The sequence below is a fragment of the Hyla sarda genome, chromosome 1, assembly GCF_029499605.1.
Source record: "Hyla sarda isolate aHylSar1 chromosome 1, aHylSar1.hap1, whole genome shotgun sequence".
Lineage (NCBI taxonomy): Eukaryota > Metazoa > Chordata > Amphibia > Anura > Hylidae > Hyla > Hyla sarda.
Window position 1 is genome coordinate 20790217 of NC_079189.1, and position 18666 is coordinate 20808882.

An 18666-nucleotide genomic window follows, 5' to 3' on the forward strand; every position below is an offset into this window, starting at 1 on the left:
TGATAAATAAATTAAACAGTAGTGGGCCCAGTACTGAACCTTGGGGTACACCACTAATTACCGGGGACCAATCAGAGTACGATCTGGGTACGATCCATGAGCCAGTGTTCAATCCAGTTACAAACTAAAGTTTCCAAGCCCAAGGACCTTAACTTACCTGTCAGACGTCTGTGAGGGACAGTATCAAACGCTTTGGCAAAATCCAGAAACACTATATCCACAGCCATTCCTCTGTCAAGGCTTCTACTCACCTCTTCATAAAAGCAAATTAGATTGGTTTGACAACTTCTATCCTTAGTAAACCCATGCTGGCTATCACTTATAATACTATTATCCCCTATGTATTCCTGTATGTAATCCCTTATAAGTCCTTCAAACAATTTACCCACAATGCACGTTAGACTTACCAGTCTATAATTGCCTGGCGAAGACCTAGAGCCCTTCCTGAAGATTGGTACCACATTAGCCTTGCGCCAGTCCCTTGGCACAATACCAGACACCAGAGAATCTCTAAATATCATGAATAAGGGTACAGATATTACTGAACTTACCTCTCTCCGGCCCTGGAGATTTGCTTACATTTACTTTACTTAACTTACCTTGTACCATCTCTACATTAAGCCAGTTCAGTACATTACATGATGTGTTACCAGCACTGACCTGTCCAATGTCAGCTCCTTTTTCCATAGTGTATACAGAACTAAAGAACCCATTAAGTAGCTCCGCCTTCTCTTGATCGCCCGTGACAACTTCCCCATTATCATTATTAAGGGGTCCTACATGCTCTGTCCTTGGTTTTTTTGTATTTATATATCTAAAAAAATATTTAGGATTAGTTTTGCTTTCTTTGGCCACCTGTCTCTCAATTTGAATTTTTGCTGTTTTTATTACATTTTTACAGATTTTATTAAGCTCTTTGTCCTGTTTAAATGTTATAGCTGACCCATCAGATTTGAATTTTTTGAAGGCTATTTTTTTGTTGTTTATTGCTCTTTTAACATCATTTGTCAGCCATGTAGGATTTAGTTTTAATCGTTTATATTTGTTCCCCTTTGGTATGTATTTAGCTGTATAGTTATTTAGAGTTGATTTAAAGATGTCCCATTTACCTTCTGTATCAGTATTTGAGAACACCTCCCCCCAGTTTATGTCCTGTAGTGCAGCTTTCAGCCCAGGGAAATTTGCCTTTTTAAAGTTATATGTTTTTGCCTTCCCTGTCTGTCTTTGTTTTCTACATTTTAAGTCAAAAGTAACTATATTGTGGTCGCTATTACCAAGGTTTTCCCACACAGTTACATTAACAACCAGCTCTGTGTTGTTGGAAATGATCAGATCCAACAAGGCATCACTTCTTGTTGGGTCCTCCACAAATTGGCCCATTAAATTATCCTGCAATAAATTTAGGAATTTTCTCCCCTTTGTAGTTTTAGCCAGCCCCCGGCCCCAATCTATATCTGGATAGTTAAAATCTCCCATAATTACCACTGTACCTGCCCAGGCGGCCCTCTCTATTTGTTTATACAGCCGACCTTCTATCTCTTCAGTGATATTAGGGGGTCTGTAGATTACACCAAATATTTTTTCAGTATTTCCCTCCTTTTGTAATTCTACCCACAGTGATTCCACATCCTCAGAATCACACACTATGGCATCGTTCACACTGACTTTCATACCACTTCTTACATACAGACAGACTCTACCACTTTTTCTGTTCATTCTATCCTTGCGAAACAATGTAAACCCCTGCAGATTAACAGCCCAGTCATGCGAGGAGTCCAGCCATGTCTCAGTGACCCCAACTATATCAATATGTTCCTCCAGTATCAAGGCCTCAAGCTCCCCCATTTTATTTGCTAGGCTTCTGGCATTTGTGAACATACACTTTACATTTCCATTAAGTTTTACACATATAGTCTCACTATTGGGGTTAATGTTATTATTTGAGTTATAAGGGCTAATTGTACTATTTAAGTTATTGGGGCTTATGGGATTTTTTGCGTTATTGGGTCTAACATTGTTATTTAAGTTATTGGGGCTAATAGTATTTTTTGAGTTAATGGGGCTTATTGTAGTTATTGAGTTATTGGGGCTAATGGAATTTTTTGAATTATTCGGATTACAATTTTTCGGGCTACATTTATTTTTTCGGCTGGTTTGTAACCCATGGATCTCCTTATCCACTGCTCTTAACCTCCCCCCACAGGACTCCTCTCCACCCACCATTATGTCCTGACACCTCTCTAACCTATCCATCCCACTGTCTGCTTTCTTTGCTTTATTATCCTCCCCCCACTCACCTAGTTTAAATACTCAGCCACCCCTTCCACGATTCTCTCCCCCAGCACAGCGGACCCCCTTCCGTTCAGGTGCAAATTATCCGTAGAATAGAGTTTGTACCCCAATGAAAAGTCAGCCCAGTGCTCTAAAAACCCAAACCCTTCCCCCTCACACCATGACTTAAGCCATGCATTTAACTCCCTAAGCTCCCGCTGTCTTTCCTGTGATGCGCATGGCACAGGAAGTATTCCAGAGAACACAACCTTAGAGGTCCTTCCCTTCAGCTTGGCACCTAGTTCCTTGTAATTATTCTTCAAGGACCTCCACCTACCATGTATTCTGTCGTTGGTTCCCACATGGACCACGACAGCTGGGTCATCCCCAGCCCCCCCAAGTAATTTGTCCACCCTTTCCACCACATGCCGAACCCTGGCACCAGGGAGACAGCAAACCATTCGGTTGAAGTGGTCTTGGCGACAAATTATTCTATCCGTCTTCCTGATTATAGAATCCCCTACCACAACTAACTGTCTTGGCCTACCTGCATTACCATCCCCCACACTACTAGTTGAGCCGTTCCCCCGGCTGTTAGGGAGACCAGTATCCACTAGGGCTGCCATCTCTGATACTGAGGCCCTTGCATCATCGCCCAACTTGGCAATTTTACTTGGGAGATCAGAAGCAGAAGTGACCTTCCTTTTCCTTGCCCCCTTTCCAGTCCCTCTAACTACATTAACCCAGCTCCCTACTTGGGCCTCCTGGCTAGTTTCTCAAACCTCCATTTCTACCCCACTAACTGCTTGCTCTGTAAGATTGTCAATCGCCCTCAATGTTGCATTTTGCTCCTCTAGATCTCTAATACGAGCTTCCAGGTGGGCAACATGCTCACATTTGTCACAGCGGTATTCACCCTGAAGCTGCTTCTCCAGAGATGTATACATGTGGCACAATGTGTACTGAAGAAAACCTCCAATCCTGCTGTCCATATCCTTGGTGACAAACAGCTGTTATTAACTATTAAGAAAAACTACTTTTATCAAGGGAGTGTAATACTTACAGTTACAGTGGGTCCTGCTTACAACTCCTGCTTTTTAAACTTCTGTGTATAAAACTTCTCAGATGTAACACTTAATAATACAACACTTTAGAATACAAACCCAGCTTCAGTTAGACTCAGTCAGAGCAGGGCTCACAGAGTTTCCCAGTTTGTTTTATACACCTGAGAGCAGTTAATCAATTAACCCCTCCCCCAGGTGTGCTACAGACAGGAGGGGGAAAAAATGCAAGGGCTATGCAACTGCTAGAGACACCCTGGTTGGAAAACAATGATCCACAGTATACTCAGCACATGAACTTCTGTGTATAAACTTCTCAGATGTAACACTTAATAATACAACACTTTAGAATACAAACCCAGCTTCAGTTAGACTCAGTCAGAGCAGGGCTCACAGAGTTTCCCAGTTTGTTTTATACACCTGAGAGCAGTTAATCAATTAACCCCTCCCCCAGGTGTGCTACAGACAGGAGGGGGAAAAAATGCAAGGGCTATGCAACTGCTAGAGACACCCTGGTTGGAAAACAATGATCCACAGTATACTCAGCACATGAACTTCTGTGTATAAACTTCTCAGATGTAACACTTAATAATACAACACTTTAGAATACAAACCCAGCTTCAGTTAGACTCAGTCAGAGCAGGGCTCACAGAGTTTCCCAGTTTGTTTTATACACCTGAGAGCAGTTAATCAATTAACCCCTCCCCCAGGTGTGCTACAGACAGGAGGGGGAAAAAATGCAAGGGCTATGCAACTGCTAGAGACACCCTGGTTGGAAAACAATGATCCACAGTATACTCAGCACATGAACTTCTGTGTATAAAACTTCTCAGATGTAGCACTTAATAATACAACACTTTAGAATACAAACCCAGCTTCAGTTAGACTCAGTCAGAGCAGGGCTCACAGAGTTTCCCAGTTTGTTTTATACACCTGAGAGCAGTTAATCAATTAACCCCTCCCCCAGGTGTGCTACAGACAGGAGGGGGAAAAATGCAAGGGCTATGCAACTGCTAGAGACACCCTGGTTGGAAAACAATGATCCACAGTATACTCAGCACATGAACTTCTGTGTATAAAACTTCTCAGATGTAACACTTAATAATACAACACTTTAGAATACAAACCCAGCTTCAGTTAGACTCAGTCAGAGCAGGGCTCACAGAGTTTCCCAGTTTGTTTTATACACCTGAGAGCAGTTAATCAATTAACCCCTCCCCCAGGTGTGCTACAGACAGGTGGGGGAAAAATGCAAGGGCTATGCAACTGCTAGAGACACCCTGGTTGGAAAACAATGATCCACAGTATACTCAGCACATGAACTTCTGTGTATAAAACTTCTCAGATGTAACACTTAATAATACAACACTTTAGAATACAAACCCAGCTTCAGTTAGACTCAGTCAGAGCAGGGCTCACAGAGTTTCCCAGTTTGTTTTATACACCTGAGAGCAGTTAATCAATTAACCCCTCCCCAGGTGTGCTACAGACAGGAGGGGGAAAAATGCAAGGGCTATGCAACTGCTAGAGACACCCTGGTTGGAAAACAATGATCCACAGTATACTCAGCACATGAACTTCTGTGTATAAAACTTCTCAGATGTAACACTTAATAATACAACACTTTAGAATACAAACCCAGCTTCAGTTAGACTCAGTCAGAGCAGGGCTCACAGAGTTTCCCAGTTTGTTTTATACACCTGAGAGCAGTTAATCAATTAACCCCTCCCCCAGGTGTGCTACAGACAGGAGGGGGAAAAATGCAAGGGCTATGCAACTGCTAGAGACACCCTGGTTGGAAAACAATGATCCACAGTATACTCAGCACATGAACTTCTGTGCATAAAACTTCTCAGATGTAACACTTAATAATACAACACTTTAGAATACAAACCCAGCTTCAGTTAGACTCAGTCAGAGCAGGGCTCACAGAGTTTCCCAGTTTGTTTTATACACCTGAGAGCAGTTAATCAATTAACCCCTCCCCCAGGTGTGCTACAGACAGGTGGGGGAAAAATGCAAGGGCTATGCAACTGCTAGAGACACCCTGGTTGGAAAACAATGATCCACAGTATACTCAGCACATGAACTTCTGTGTATAAAACTTCTCAGATGTAACACTTAATAATACAACACTTTAGAATACAAACCCAGCTTCAGTTAGACTCAGTCAGAGCAGGGCTCACAGAGTTTCCCAGTTTGTTTTATACACCTGAGAGTAGTTAATCAATTAACCCCTCCCCCAGGTGTGCTACAGACAGGAGGGGGAAAAAATGCAAGGGCTATGCAACTGCTAGAGACACCCTGGTTGGAAAACAATGATCCACAGTATACTCAGCACATGAACTTCTGTGTATAAAACTTCTCAGATGTAACACTTAATAATACAACACTTTAGAATACAAACCCAGCTTCAGTTAGACTCAGTCAGAGCAGGGCTCACAGAGTTTCCCAGTTTGTTTTATACACCTGAGAGCAGTTAATCAATTAACCCCTCCCCCAGGTGTGCTACAGACAGGAGGGGGAAAAAATGCAAGGGCTATGCAACTGCTAGAGACACCCTGGTTGGAAAACAATGATCCACAGTATACTCAGCACATGAACTTCTGTGCATAAAACTTCTCAGATGTAACACTTAATAATACAACACTTTAGAATACAAACCCAGCTTCAGTTAGACTCAGTCAGAGCGATGTATCAATATATAGAACAACAACAATCAGAATCATCATAGTCAACCTAAACATGGTCACCTGATGCTGCCGCCAACTCCAGGCTGTGTCATTCAGCCACTATATGGACTCCTCATATTGCTGGGGCATTACCTAAACATTTTTATGGTAGCACAAGCTACCATAAATCTTCAATTTAAATTTGAAAATTCATCTTTTTATCTTCGGGATTGTGAGGCCCTATGGTCTCCTCATGCTGCCGCCAACTCCAGTTTGTGTCATTCAGCCACTAATTGGTCTCTTCTGCCGCCGCCAATTCCAGGCTGTGTCATTCTGCCAGATTATGGTCTCCTCACGCTGTTGCCACCTCTAGGCTCTGTCATTGTGCCACCATGTGACATGTGACTCCTTGTTGGATTTGGTCTTTTGTAACCCCACATTTTATTAATAAATCTTAAATTAAAATTTAAGAAAATTGATAGAGCGATAACAATGAACCAACATTGATTAAATTAAACATTCCTACTTTCACAGTCAGGGGGGTGCTTAGAGGCAGGGGCTGGAACAGGTGGTATCTTGCCTGGCGGAGGACAGCCAGCTGGATTTTAAGATACAAGTACAAGCTTTTTCACTGCAGCCACTTCTAGCTTTATGCGCCCACTTATCCAATGGCACAGAAGCTGAATGTGCTCCTGTCCAAGTTGTTGGTACTGCAGTCCCTCCCTTTTCAAGTGGTCACTCAGAGTATGGGTGTGCGCTGAGAGGCAGGGGATGAAACAGGTGGTTGCAGATGGCCAGCTTTATGCTCACTAGAATGAGTAATCAAAACATTTTAATAAATTTAAATTAAATAAAATAAAAATTACATTAAAAATCTGCCACATCCAGATACTCTGCGGCAATGATTCTAATAGCGATGCCTGTAATCTGCATGAATACTGAATAACAGTATTATTTCACTAACACAGCACATTCCCTATGCATGTTAGGACAAGGAAAAGTGTTCTACACCCCTATTGAACCTCTCTGTAGGCCAGAATTAGCCATTTGTGATAGCAATTCACCGCTAATAAATTGGGACCGAACCAAATTTTTCGGAAAATTCAGTGAATCAGCTGAATTGAATTTTCAAAAATTCACTCATCTCTAATTATAGCACTGGTTAGTGTCTTCTACATTTTTGCTTTTATCCTTGGTCACAGTATGGACACTGCTGTTTTTTTTTTAATCTTAGATCAGTTATGGGGCAAGAGAACCTCTTCTTAGTAATAAAAAGCTTTACCCAAACTTCTTTCGTACAGTCCCCAGTGACAAGATACAATATGCAGCATATGTGAAGCTATTGGAGAGATTTCAGTGGAATTGGGTTGGGATCATCACAACAGATGATGACAGTGGACGGCAAGAGCTACAGGAGTTGGTCAAACTATTTACATCTCATCAGATTTGTATAGAATATACTTTTCTTATAGTTCGAGAAAATCTTTATGAACTTCCTCCAGCTTTACAAGCTTCATCTACTGATGTTATTATTATCTGTGGCCCCTATAGTCTGACTTACTTCAAGTTTTTAAACAATGTAGCTCATCTTCTAAATAACAAGACTCTTATACTTCCAAGTTCATGGTCACTGGCGACAGACCTTATATTTCCCAAAGAAACTCCTGGTAATTGTAGTTTATTGTTCTCCATGTGTACATACAATTTCACAGGAAAAGAGTTTTTTAATATTGTTCAGTTATCCAACCAACCTTCTGATCCATTGCTGGAAGATATTTGGATGACTATTTTCCATTGCTATACAGGAAATAAATTAAAGGATTTTCTTATGCCAAAAATACATAGAAGACCATATCGTAATTGTTCTGAGGAGATAAAACTTTATGAAAAGTTTACTTTTTCTGGAGACATAACTCCTTACCAAGTGTATATTGCTGTCTATATCATGGCTCAGGCTTTGCACAGAGTACACATTTTACTTAATAACAATAGGAAAATAAATACTTCAAGCATAAATGACTATAAAAGCAGGGTGAGTATTATAACTTCTGTAAATCATTTTTTTTGTTTTTTATTTAAGCTATAAATGGAAAGAGAATTATACAAAACATTGAGGAAAATGTAATATATATGACCAAAAAGAGTATTCTGGAGCTGTAGAAAAAAAATATATTGTGCAGGGGCCCTAGTAAAATAGAACAAATACAAACTATATGTACCTATCCCCTGTACCCCTGTGGTCCCATCACAGATCCTTTTCTTCTTCTTTTGGTCCCCTGCCACTTGTCTTTTCACCTTCTTACTTAGCAAATTACTGTCTGAGACTGGACAACGCTGGAACCATTTTAGTTGTATACTACAGCGTCAGAATTCCCCTTTAGGGCAAAGTGGGGGTTAATGATAATAAAATACAAAATTATTATTGGTGCTAAAGGATTCTGGATATAAGAAGCATAAACCCAAAAACCAACCTAAAATGTGTTTATTCACATTTAACCCCTTAAGGACGCAGGGTTTTTCCATTTTTGCACTTTCAATTTTGCACCTACACTCCCATATGAGGGCTTATTTTTTTGTGCCACCAATCGTACTTTGTAATGACATCAATCATTTCACCACAAAGTTTATGGCAAAAGCAGAAAAAATATATTTGTGATGCAAAATTGGGAAAAAAACACAATTTTGTAAATTTTGGGGGCTTTTGATTCTATGCAGAGCACTTTTCGGTAAAAATGATACCATATCTTTTTTTATTTTAGGTACATATGGTTACAAGGATACCTTATTTATATAGGTTTTATTTTATTTTACTGCTTAGAAAAATGAAAACTACTTGCACCAAAATTAGTACATGTAAAATTGTCATCTTCTGACCCATATAACTTTTTTATTTTTCCATATACAGGGATGTATGAGGCCTCATTTTTTCTGCCGGGATCTGCAGTTTTTTTCTGTACCATTTTTGTTTTGATGGGACTTGTTGATCAGTTTTTACACATTTATTAGGGTATACAAAGTGACCAAAAACACACAATTTTGGACTTTGGGATTGTACGCCATTGACCATGCGGTTTAATTAACATTATATTTTTCTGACATATACGCACGCGGCGATACAGCATGTTATTTATTTTTATTGTTGGTTACAAGGGGGCGTGATTCAAGCTTTTATTACTGAAGGGGTTAAATCACATTTATTAACTTTTTTTTACACTTTTTTTTAGTCTCCATAGGAGAATATTACATGCAATCCTTCGATTGCATACACTGTTCAATGCTATGTCATAGCATAGCATTGATCAGTGTTATCGGTGCTCTACTGCTCCAGCATGGTTCTCAGGCTTTGAGCAATAGATCACCAAACGGACGATGAGAAGCAAGGTTAAAAGCCTCCCACTGTCCTCTTAGCTGTTTGGGATGCTGCGATTTCACCGCAGCAGTCTCGAACAGCCCACTGAGCTAACCGGCAACTGTTTTCTCCCGTTTTAGACGCCGCAATCAACTTTGATCGTGACATCTAAAGGGTTAATACCGGACATCAGACCGATCGGTGATGTCTGGTATTAGCCACTGGTCCTGGTGGCTAATAATGGGAGCCGGCGCAAATATACGTCCTGCATCATTAAGGGGTTAATAATTACTCTATGGATCGCTGGGCCCTTGGGATTATCACAGTTAAATAAAACCAACAATCACTAGAATATGCCCACCAGATATAATTGTAATTAAATAAAAATGTATATTTTGTTGTCTTCTATTAGTTCTTTCACATTTAAACAAACTAAAAGATCAGCTATACAACATCAGTCTGATCGTGGCCATATTCACTGTGTATGCAGAGAAATTGTGAACGGTTCTTTATTGAGCTGTGTTTATAGATGGAACAACATTGCGGTTGAAATGCAAATGATCTAATAGAGGATGACAAAATCTATGTTTTCAGTTCATTACAATTATATCTGGTGGACATATTCTAGTGATTGTTGGTTTTATTTAACTGTGGAAATCGCAAGGTCCCAGTGATCCCTAGAGTAATTATTAAATGTTTATAAAATTTGTATTGTATGTATTAAAGGGATATTCCAGGGTCTTTTCTTATTTGACTATGCTACAGTGGCGGTAAAGTTAGTCTAGTTCATGATATAGTGTCTGTTCCTGTTACCACCATTTATCATTGTAGTGTAAGGGTGGGTTCACATTACGTTTTGTCCCATACGGGAGCGCATACGGCAGGAGGGAGCTAAAAGCTCGCGCTCCCGTATGTAACCGTATGCGCTCCCGTATGCCATTCACTTCAATGAGCCGACCGGAGTGAAACGTTCGGTCCGGTCGGCTCATTTTTGCGCCGTATGCGCTTTTACAACCGGACCTAAAACTGTGGTTGACCACGGTTTTAGGTCCGGTTGTAAAAGCGCATACGGCGCAAAAATGAGCCGACCGGACCGAACGTTTCACTCCGGTCGGCTCATTGAAGTGAATGGCATACGGGAGCGCATACGGTGACATACGGGAGCGCGAGGTTTTAGCTCCCTCCTGCCGTATGCGCTCCCGTATGGGACAAAACGTAGTGTGAACCCAGCCTTAGAGAAGCATTTTTTTGTGTGCTGATAATGTGTAGGAGCACCAAATTTATTAAATGGTCAAAGAGCATTTGATACATTTTGTGCAGGTCACATTTTCTGAAATTTCTGTCTTCACATACATCAAAAAGCTACACCATGTCTGGGCTGGTGTAGTTTTAGAGACTTTTCAGTGGCTTTGCACCTTTTTTGCTCCTTTTCACAAAAAAGCGCAGTTGATAAAACCCTTCCATATCATGTGTATTGCCAAAATCAGTGGATTGCATCTGAAAATCAGCAGAAATGTGTAAAAAAAAAGGCGCAAAATAAGTGTTACGCCGAGCGCTCCAGGTCCCCGCTCCTCCCCGGAGCGCTCGCAGCATCCTCTCATTCGCAGCGCCCTGGTCAGACCTGCTGACCGGGTGCGCTGCAGTATCACTCCCAGCCGGGATGCGATTCGCGATGCGGGGGGCGCCCGCTCACGATGCGCATCCCGGCTCCCGTACCTGACCCGTTCCCCGTCTGTCTTGTCCCGGCGCGCGCGGCCCCGCTCCTTAGGGCGCGCGCGCCGGATCTCTGCAATTTAAAGGGCCACTGCGCCACTGATTGGCGCAGCAGGCTTAATCAGTATGTTCACCTGTGCACTCCCTACTTATACCTCACTTCCCCTGCACTCCCTCGCCGGATCTTGTTGCCATTGTGCCAGTGAAAGCGTTCCCTTGTGTGTTCCTAGCCTGTGTTCCAGACCTCCTGCCGTTGCCCCTGACTACGATCCTTGCTGCCTGCCCTGACCTTCTGCTACGTCCGACCTTGCTCTTGTCTACTCCCTTGTACCGTGCTTATCTTCAGCAGTCAGAGAGGTTGAGCCATTGCTGGTGGATACGACCTGGTTGCTACCGCCGCTGCAAGACGATCCCGCTTTGCGGCAGGCTCTGGTGAATACCAGTAGCAACTTAGAACCGGTCCACCAACACGGTCCAGGCCAATTCCTCTCTGGCAGAGAGGATCCACCTCCAGCCAGCCGAATCGTGACACCCTGCTTGCTCCTTTTTTTTTTTGTTGCCCCTTTTTATACACAAAAAACTGTCTAAAGACAATGATAAATGTGGGCCAAAGTGCTCTAAATAAAATCACTTCATGTCAGGAAATTTAAATGGTCTAAATGAAAGTCACAGAGAGGCCAGCCTGTGACTTTTCCTGTAACAAATTTAGATGGAAAAAAAACAGTCAAAACATACCTTAATGTGAACAGGAGCTGAACCTCAGGTCTTATAGGTTACCTCATGTGGGTCTCCTGAAAAGTCAGCAAGGGCCTTAAGATGTGAAGCAATTTGTCAAACGTACAAATGGAAATACACGTGAATGCAAAAAAATATGGGGAAACACACACGGTTTTTGTATTAATAATTAAAAAAAACATATATTGTTCCCCCTATTTTTATTCTCAGCAAGATACCAACCAAGCAGCAACAGCCTGATGTTACCAGGGTGGATGAGGACCATTGTTACTGGCCCTCCCCAGTCTAAATAATTCCAGCCTGTTACTTCCTAGGCCAAAGAGTTTTCACTGGCTCTTCCTGGCACCCCTTTAGCGGTGGGTACCGGGGTATTAAATGGGGTTTAGTGCTAGCTATTTTTGGGGCTAACGCTAAGCCCCAGCTTAGTAATGGACTCCAGCTAAAAGATGGCTTCCAATACTAAGCCTGCAAAGTCAATTATCCCCTTGTGGCAGAATGCCGGGTTTATATGGTGCTGCGGCACGGGAGGGTTATGAAGCGAGCTCAGGAGCTGAGCTCACATCATAACCACACGGTCCCGGCTGCTATCAGGAGCCAGGACCCGTGGCTAATGCCGGACATCACTGTTCCGGCAGATGTCCGGCAATAACTCTTTAGACGCGGGGATCAAAGTTGATCGCCGCGTTTAAAAGTGAAAGTAAAAGCATCCCCGCAGCTCAGTCGGGCTGATCGGGACATCGCGATAAAATCGTGATGTCCCGATCAGCTAGGACGCAGCAGGAGGGTGACTTACCTGCCTCCTGCTCTTCCAAACGGCAATTGATTGCTGAATGCCTGCAATCTAGGCTTGAGCAATCAACTGCCGATAACACTGATCAATGCAAAGCTAAGACAGTATTCTGTGTAAAAGATCAGTGTGTGCAGTGTTAAAGCCCCCTATGGGAGCTATAAAAGTGCAAAAAAAAGTGACCAAAAAAAGGTAATAAAGATCATTTAACCCCTTCCCTAATAAAACTTTGAATCACCCCCCTTTAACGATAAAAAACCCAGTGTAAATAAAAATAAACATGTGTGGTATTGCCGCGTGCGTAAATGTCTGACCTATAAAAATAGATCATTAATTAAACTGCACGTTCAACGGCGTACGCACAAAAAAATTCCAAAGTCCAAAATAGCATATTTTTGGTCACTTTTTATAACATAGAAAAATGAATAAAAAGGGATCAAAAAGTCCAATCCAAACAAAAATTGTACCGATAAAAACTCATCGCAAAAAGCTAATGGCGCAAAAAATGAGCCCTCATACCACCCCATACATGGAACAATAAAAAAGTTATAGGGGTCAGAAGAGGGCAATTTTAATTGTATACTTTTTCTTGCATGTAGTTATGATTTTTTTCCAAAGTAATAAAAAATTCAAATCTATTTAACTACATAGTTACATAGTAACTAGGGTATTATTTTAATTGTATGGACCTACAGAAAAAAGATAAGGTTTCATTTTTACCGAAAAATGTACTGCGTAGAAACAGAATCCCCCAAAAGTTACAAAATGGCGTTTTTTCTTCCATTTTGTTGCACAATTATTTCTATTTCACCGTAGATTTTGGGGTAAAATGACTTTACAAAGGAGAATAAGCCGCCGTGTGGATTTTTAGGTGCACAATTGAAAGGGTTATGATTTTTAGAAGGTAAGGATGAAAAAACTAAAGTGCAAAAACCAAAAAACGCTATGACTTTAAGGGGTTAAAAAAAAGCAGGTTTAAAAAAAAATTATTCCAAAAAAACACTCCCCCATAAGCCCTCGGTAACCATTTTATTATTATTGAACAACAACAAAAAAAGCGCTAATAATGAACGTAACCGACTGAATCCAAAGCAGTTGATTGGATACACGGATCTGAAATGAGAAAAAAACAAAACACAAAAAATAGGTTACAGTAGAATTTCCCAATAGCAGACACTTACAGGAAAAAAAAGCCTCCGCTATTGAAAGAAGAACCTATTGGGGAAAAAAGGCCCAAAATCTTTCTAAATGACTAAATATTGTACTGTATATACTCCAGAGTGTAATTACTATAAATCTCTGGATGCAGAGGACTTCAGGAGAACATCTATATAATAAAGAACAAAGGGACTGCACTCTCCAGGGGCAACATAGCTTTAATCCAGCATACCAGGTAACAAGCGGGTGGAAGGAGGGAGGCGGGGAGCGTACACCAGGACAGACTGTTTCACGCCAGCAACGACGCTTCTTCAAGCAGGTAACAGGAGAACATCAAACGCACTGAGAGCCCCTGCACCTAACCCTGCTGGCCAGTAGTGATGTCGCAAAAGTTCGCAAACCGGGCGAACCACCATTGACTTCAATGGGCAGGCAAATTTTAAAACCCACAGGGACTCTTTCTGGCCACAATAGTGATTTAAAGGTTGTTTCAAGGGGACTAACACCTGGACTGTGGCGTGCCGGAGGGGGATCCATGGCAAAACTCCCATGGAAAATTACATAGTTAATGCAGAGTCTGGTTTTAATCCATAAAGGGCATAAATCACCAATTATTCCTAAATGGTTTGGAATAATGTGCTTTAGCCCCCTTTAGGCAGCACATAGAGCATCCCCTTTAGGCATCACATAGTTAGAGCCCCCCTTGAGGCAGCACAAAGTGGGATTTGAACACAAGGCAGCAGTGCTAACCTCTGAGCCACCATGCTACCCTTAGCATACATCTAATATCCACAGTTGCAAAAATGGACAGAGATGTCAGCAGAGAGTACCTGAAAAATTAGGCATGTACACATGCCTGAAAAATTGGGTATTGTCGCAGCCGCATCTGTAGCAGCAGCCATAAAAATTGCAGCACCAGAAAAAGTGCAGTAGCAGAGGCCAGAAAAATTAGGCATGTACACCTGGCTGGAAAATTTGGTATTGTCGCAGCTGTAGCAGCGACCATAAATATTGCAGCACCATAACAAGTGCACTAGCAGAGGCCAGAAAAATTAGGCATGTACACATAGATGAAAAATTGGGTATTGTCACAGCCGCAACTGTAGCAGCAGCCAGAAAAATTGCAGCACCATAACAAGTGCAGCAGCAGAGGCCAGAAAAATTAGGCAGGAAAATTTGGTATTGTCGCAGCTGTAGCAGCGGCCATAAAAATTGCAGTACCATAACAAGTGCAGCAGCAGAGGCCAGAAAAATTAGACATGTACACCTGGCTGGAAAATTTGGTATTGTCACAGCCGCTGCTGAAGCAGCGGCCTGAAAAATTTCTGAATGTTTTGCAAGGCAGAAAGTGCCCTAAAACATTGCGGCTTGAACCCTAGTTGGTGGCGGATAAGTCACGCAAGTCATCCGGCATTCAGAGTTCAAATACAGTAACGTGTGGATCATTTTTAGGCCAAGGCAGCTCATCTGATCAGGCCTTGTTCAGTCAAATGTATCACCCAGTGTCAGTCCCTTCGGGATCCATCCCTCATTCATCTTAAGAAAGGTGAGGTAATCCAGACTTTTTTGACCAAGGCGACTCCTCTTCTCAGTGACAATACCTCCTGCTGCACTGAAGGTCCTTTCTGACAGGACACTTGAAGCGGGACAGAAGTTTGAGCGCATATTGGGACAGCTCAGGCCACAGGTCAAGCCGGCACACCCAGTAGTCAAGGGGTTCATCGCTCCTCAGAGTGTCAATATCTGCGGTTAAGGCCAGGTAGTCTGCTACCTGTCGGTCATGTCGTTCTCTGAGGGTGGACCCCAAAGGGCTGTGGCGATGCGTAGGACTTAAAAAGCTCTGCATGTCCTCCATCAACAGCATGTCTGCACAGCTTCCTGTCCTTGCCGGCGTGTTCGTGGGAGGAGGAGGAGGATTACTTTCACCTCTTCCCCTGTTAGATCCCTGTTGTGCTGTGACATGACCTTTATACGCTGTGTACAGCATACTTCTTAATTTATTTTGGACCTGCTGAATCCTTTCCGCCTTGCTGTAATGCGCTAACATGTCAGGCACTTTATGTTTATACTGGGGGTCTAGTAGCATGGACACCCAGTACAGGTTGTTCTCCTTCATCCTTTTTATACGAGGGTCCTTCAACAGGAACGACAGCATGAAAGACCACATTTGCACAAGGACGGATGCCGAGCTACTCATGTCCCGTTCCTCGTCCTCAGTGATGTCAGGGAAGGTATAATCTTCTTCCCCCCCAGCCACGTACAACACCACGGGAACCAGATAGGTGACAAGGAGGACCCTGGGATGCCTGCTGTGGTTGGTCTTCCTCCTCCTCTTCAAAGCCACATTCCTCCTCTGACTCCTCTTCCTCACAATCCTCTTCCAGTGTTGCCGCAGGTCCAGCAAGCGATGCTGATAAGGCTGTTTCTGGTGGTGATGGTGTCCACAACTCTTCCTCTTCACACTCATCTACTGCCTCATCCAGCACTCTTCGCAGGGCACGCTCCAGGAAGAAAACAAAAGGTATGATGTCGCTGATGGTGCCTTCGGTGCGACTGACCAGGTTTGTCACCTCCTCAAAAGGACGCATGAGCCTACAGGCATTGCGCATGAGCCTCCAGTAACGTGGCAAAAAAATTCCGACCTCCTCAGGTGATGTCCTAGCACCCCGGTCATGCAAATATTCGTTGACGGCTTTTTCTTGTTGGAGTAGGCGGTCGAGCATTAGGAGTGTTGAATTCCAATGTGTCGGGCTGTCGCAAATCAAGCGCCTCATTGGCATGTTGTTTCTCCGTTGGATATCTGACAAGTGTGCCATGGCCGTGTAGGAACGCCTGAATTGGCCACACACCTTCCTGGACTGCTTCAGGACATCCTGTAAGCCTGGGTACTTGAGCACAAAGCATTGTACAATCAGATTACACACATGTGCCATGCACGTCACATGTGTCAACTTTCCCAACCTCAATGCCGCCAACAAATTTGTTCCATTGTCACAAACCACCTTGCCGATCTCCAGTTGGTGCGGAGTAAGCCACTGGTCATCCTGTGCGTTCAGGGCCGACAGGAGCGCTGGTGCGGTGTGACTCTCCGCTTTGAGGCAAGTCAACCCCAAGAAGGAGTGACACTGCTGTATTTGGGATGTGTAATAGCACCTGGGGAGCTGGGGGGGGGTGCCGGTGATGTGGAGCAAGACGCAGCAGTGGAAGAGGACTCGGCCGAGGATGTTATGGAAGAGGATGGAGAAGGAGGAGTAGAGGAGGTGGCAGCAGGCCTGCTGGCAAGTCGTGGCAGTGTCACCAACTCCTCTGCAGAGCCATGCATTCCATGCTTGGCAGCCGTCACCAGGTTTACCCAATGCGCAGTGTAGGTGATATACATGCCCTGACCATGCTTTGCAGACCAGGTATCAGTGGTCAGATGGACCCTTGCCCCTACACTGTGTGCCAGACATGCCATAATTTCCTTTTGCACAATGGAGTAAAGGTTGGGGATTGCCTTTTGTGCAAAGAAATGTCGTCCAGGTACCTTCCACTGTGGTGTCCCAATGGCTACAAATTTTTTAAAGGCCTCAGACTCCACCAGCTTGTATGGTAAAAGCTGGCGAGCTAGCAGTTCCGACAAGCCAGCTGTCAGGCGCCGGGCTAGGGGGGGATTTTGAGACATTGTCTTCTTGCGCTCAAACATCTCCTTGACAGACACCTGACTGTGGGCAGATGAGCAGGAACTGCTCAAGGTGAGAGACGGAGAGGCGGATGATTGAGAGGGGGCAAGGAGGGCAGCAGTGGTTAAACTGGCTGAAGATGCTGGACCAGGAGGAGGATTGCGGCTTTGACTTTGTGTGCTGCTTGTACTGACATGTTGATCCCATAGGCGTTTGTGATGTGACATCATGTGCCTTCGCAAAGCAGTTGTGCCTAGGTGGGTGTTGGACTCCCCACGACTCAGTTTCTTCTGGCACAGGTTGAAAATGGCCTCGCTGTTGTCAGAGGCAGACACACAAAAAAAATGCCACACTGCTGAGCTCTGCGATGACGGCATTCTGGTGGTGGCAACAGCATGCGTTGATTGGCGTCCCGTCTGGCTGACCCCGGGTGCCGATGCATGCTGTCTGACTGTGCCACAAGCTCCTTGCGACGACCTCCCCCTGCTTCAAACTCGTCTCTTCCTCCTCTCTGTCTCCCCATCTGAACTTTCCCCCTCTTCTTCTCTTCTAGCGGGCACCCACGTGGCATCCACGGACACATCGTCATCATCAACACCTTCACCGCAATCTGACACCTCAAGAAAGGAAGCAGCAGCGGGTACATCATCATCATCACACCGTACATCCATGTGTGTAATGCTGCCTGACTGAGACATATCCCTGTTAACTACATCCTCTGGCAATAATGGTTGCGCATCACTCATGTCTTCAAACGGATGTGTAAATAACTCTTTTGATGGATCATGTAAAGCTGCTGTGGTGCTAGTGTTGGTGGTGGCGACAGGCGGGCAAGTGGTAGCATGAGAGGTGCCCGAAGCTAAGCTAGAGGAGGAGAAGGACGGTGCATCAATGTTCTGAGAGGAAGCTGTAGTAGATTGGGTGTCTTGTGATAGCCAGTCAACTAAGTCCTCAGAACTTTGGGGGTTCAGGGTACGTGGCCTCTGAACACTGGCCATTCTAGGGCCAAAGGGAATTCCAGCACCACGACGGCCTCTGCGGGGTGGCCTTCCTCTGCCTGTCATTTTTTTGGTTAAATTTGCACAAGTGTCACACCTAATGTGATTTGCACTAGGGTGACACAATTTGCCCTGCAGGCAAGAAAAATGGCAACTGTGACGTGAACTAAAAGTGACGACTGATTTTATTTAACAGCCAAAAAAGGTTTTTTTTTTTTTATTTGCACAACTATCACACCTAATGTGATTTGCACTAGGGT

The 18666-nt window shown here is 43.6% G+C and overlaps 1 protein-coding gene across 1 annotated transcript in view; it reads left to right on the forward strand.

Moving 5' to 3' along the window:
* The window catches only part of LOC130364299 (vomeronasal type-2 receptor 1-like), a 95626-nt gene that overhangs the window by 52588 nt on the left and 24372 nt on the right, over nt 1-18666 (forward strand). Inside the window, exon 3 of the mRNA XM_056568813.1 lies at nt 7239-7671. Within this exon, the coding sequence (XP_056424788.1) occupies nt 7239-7671 (433 nt within the window). The remainder of the gene's footprint in view (nt 1-7238; nt 7672-18666) is intronic.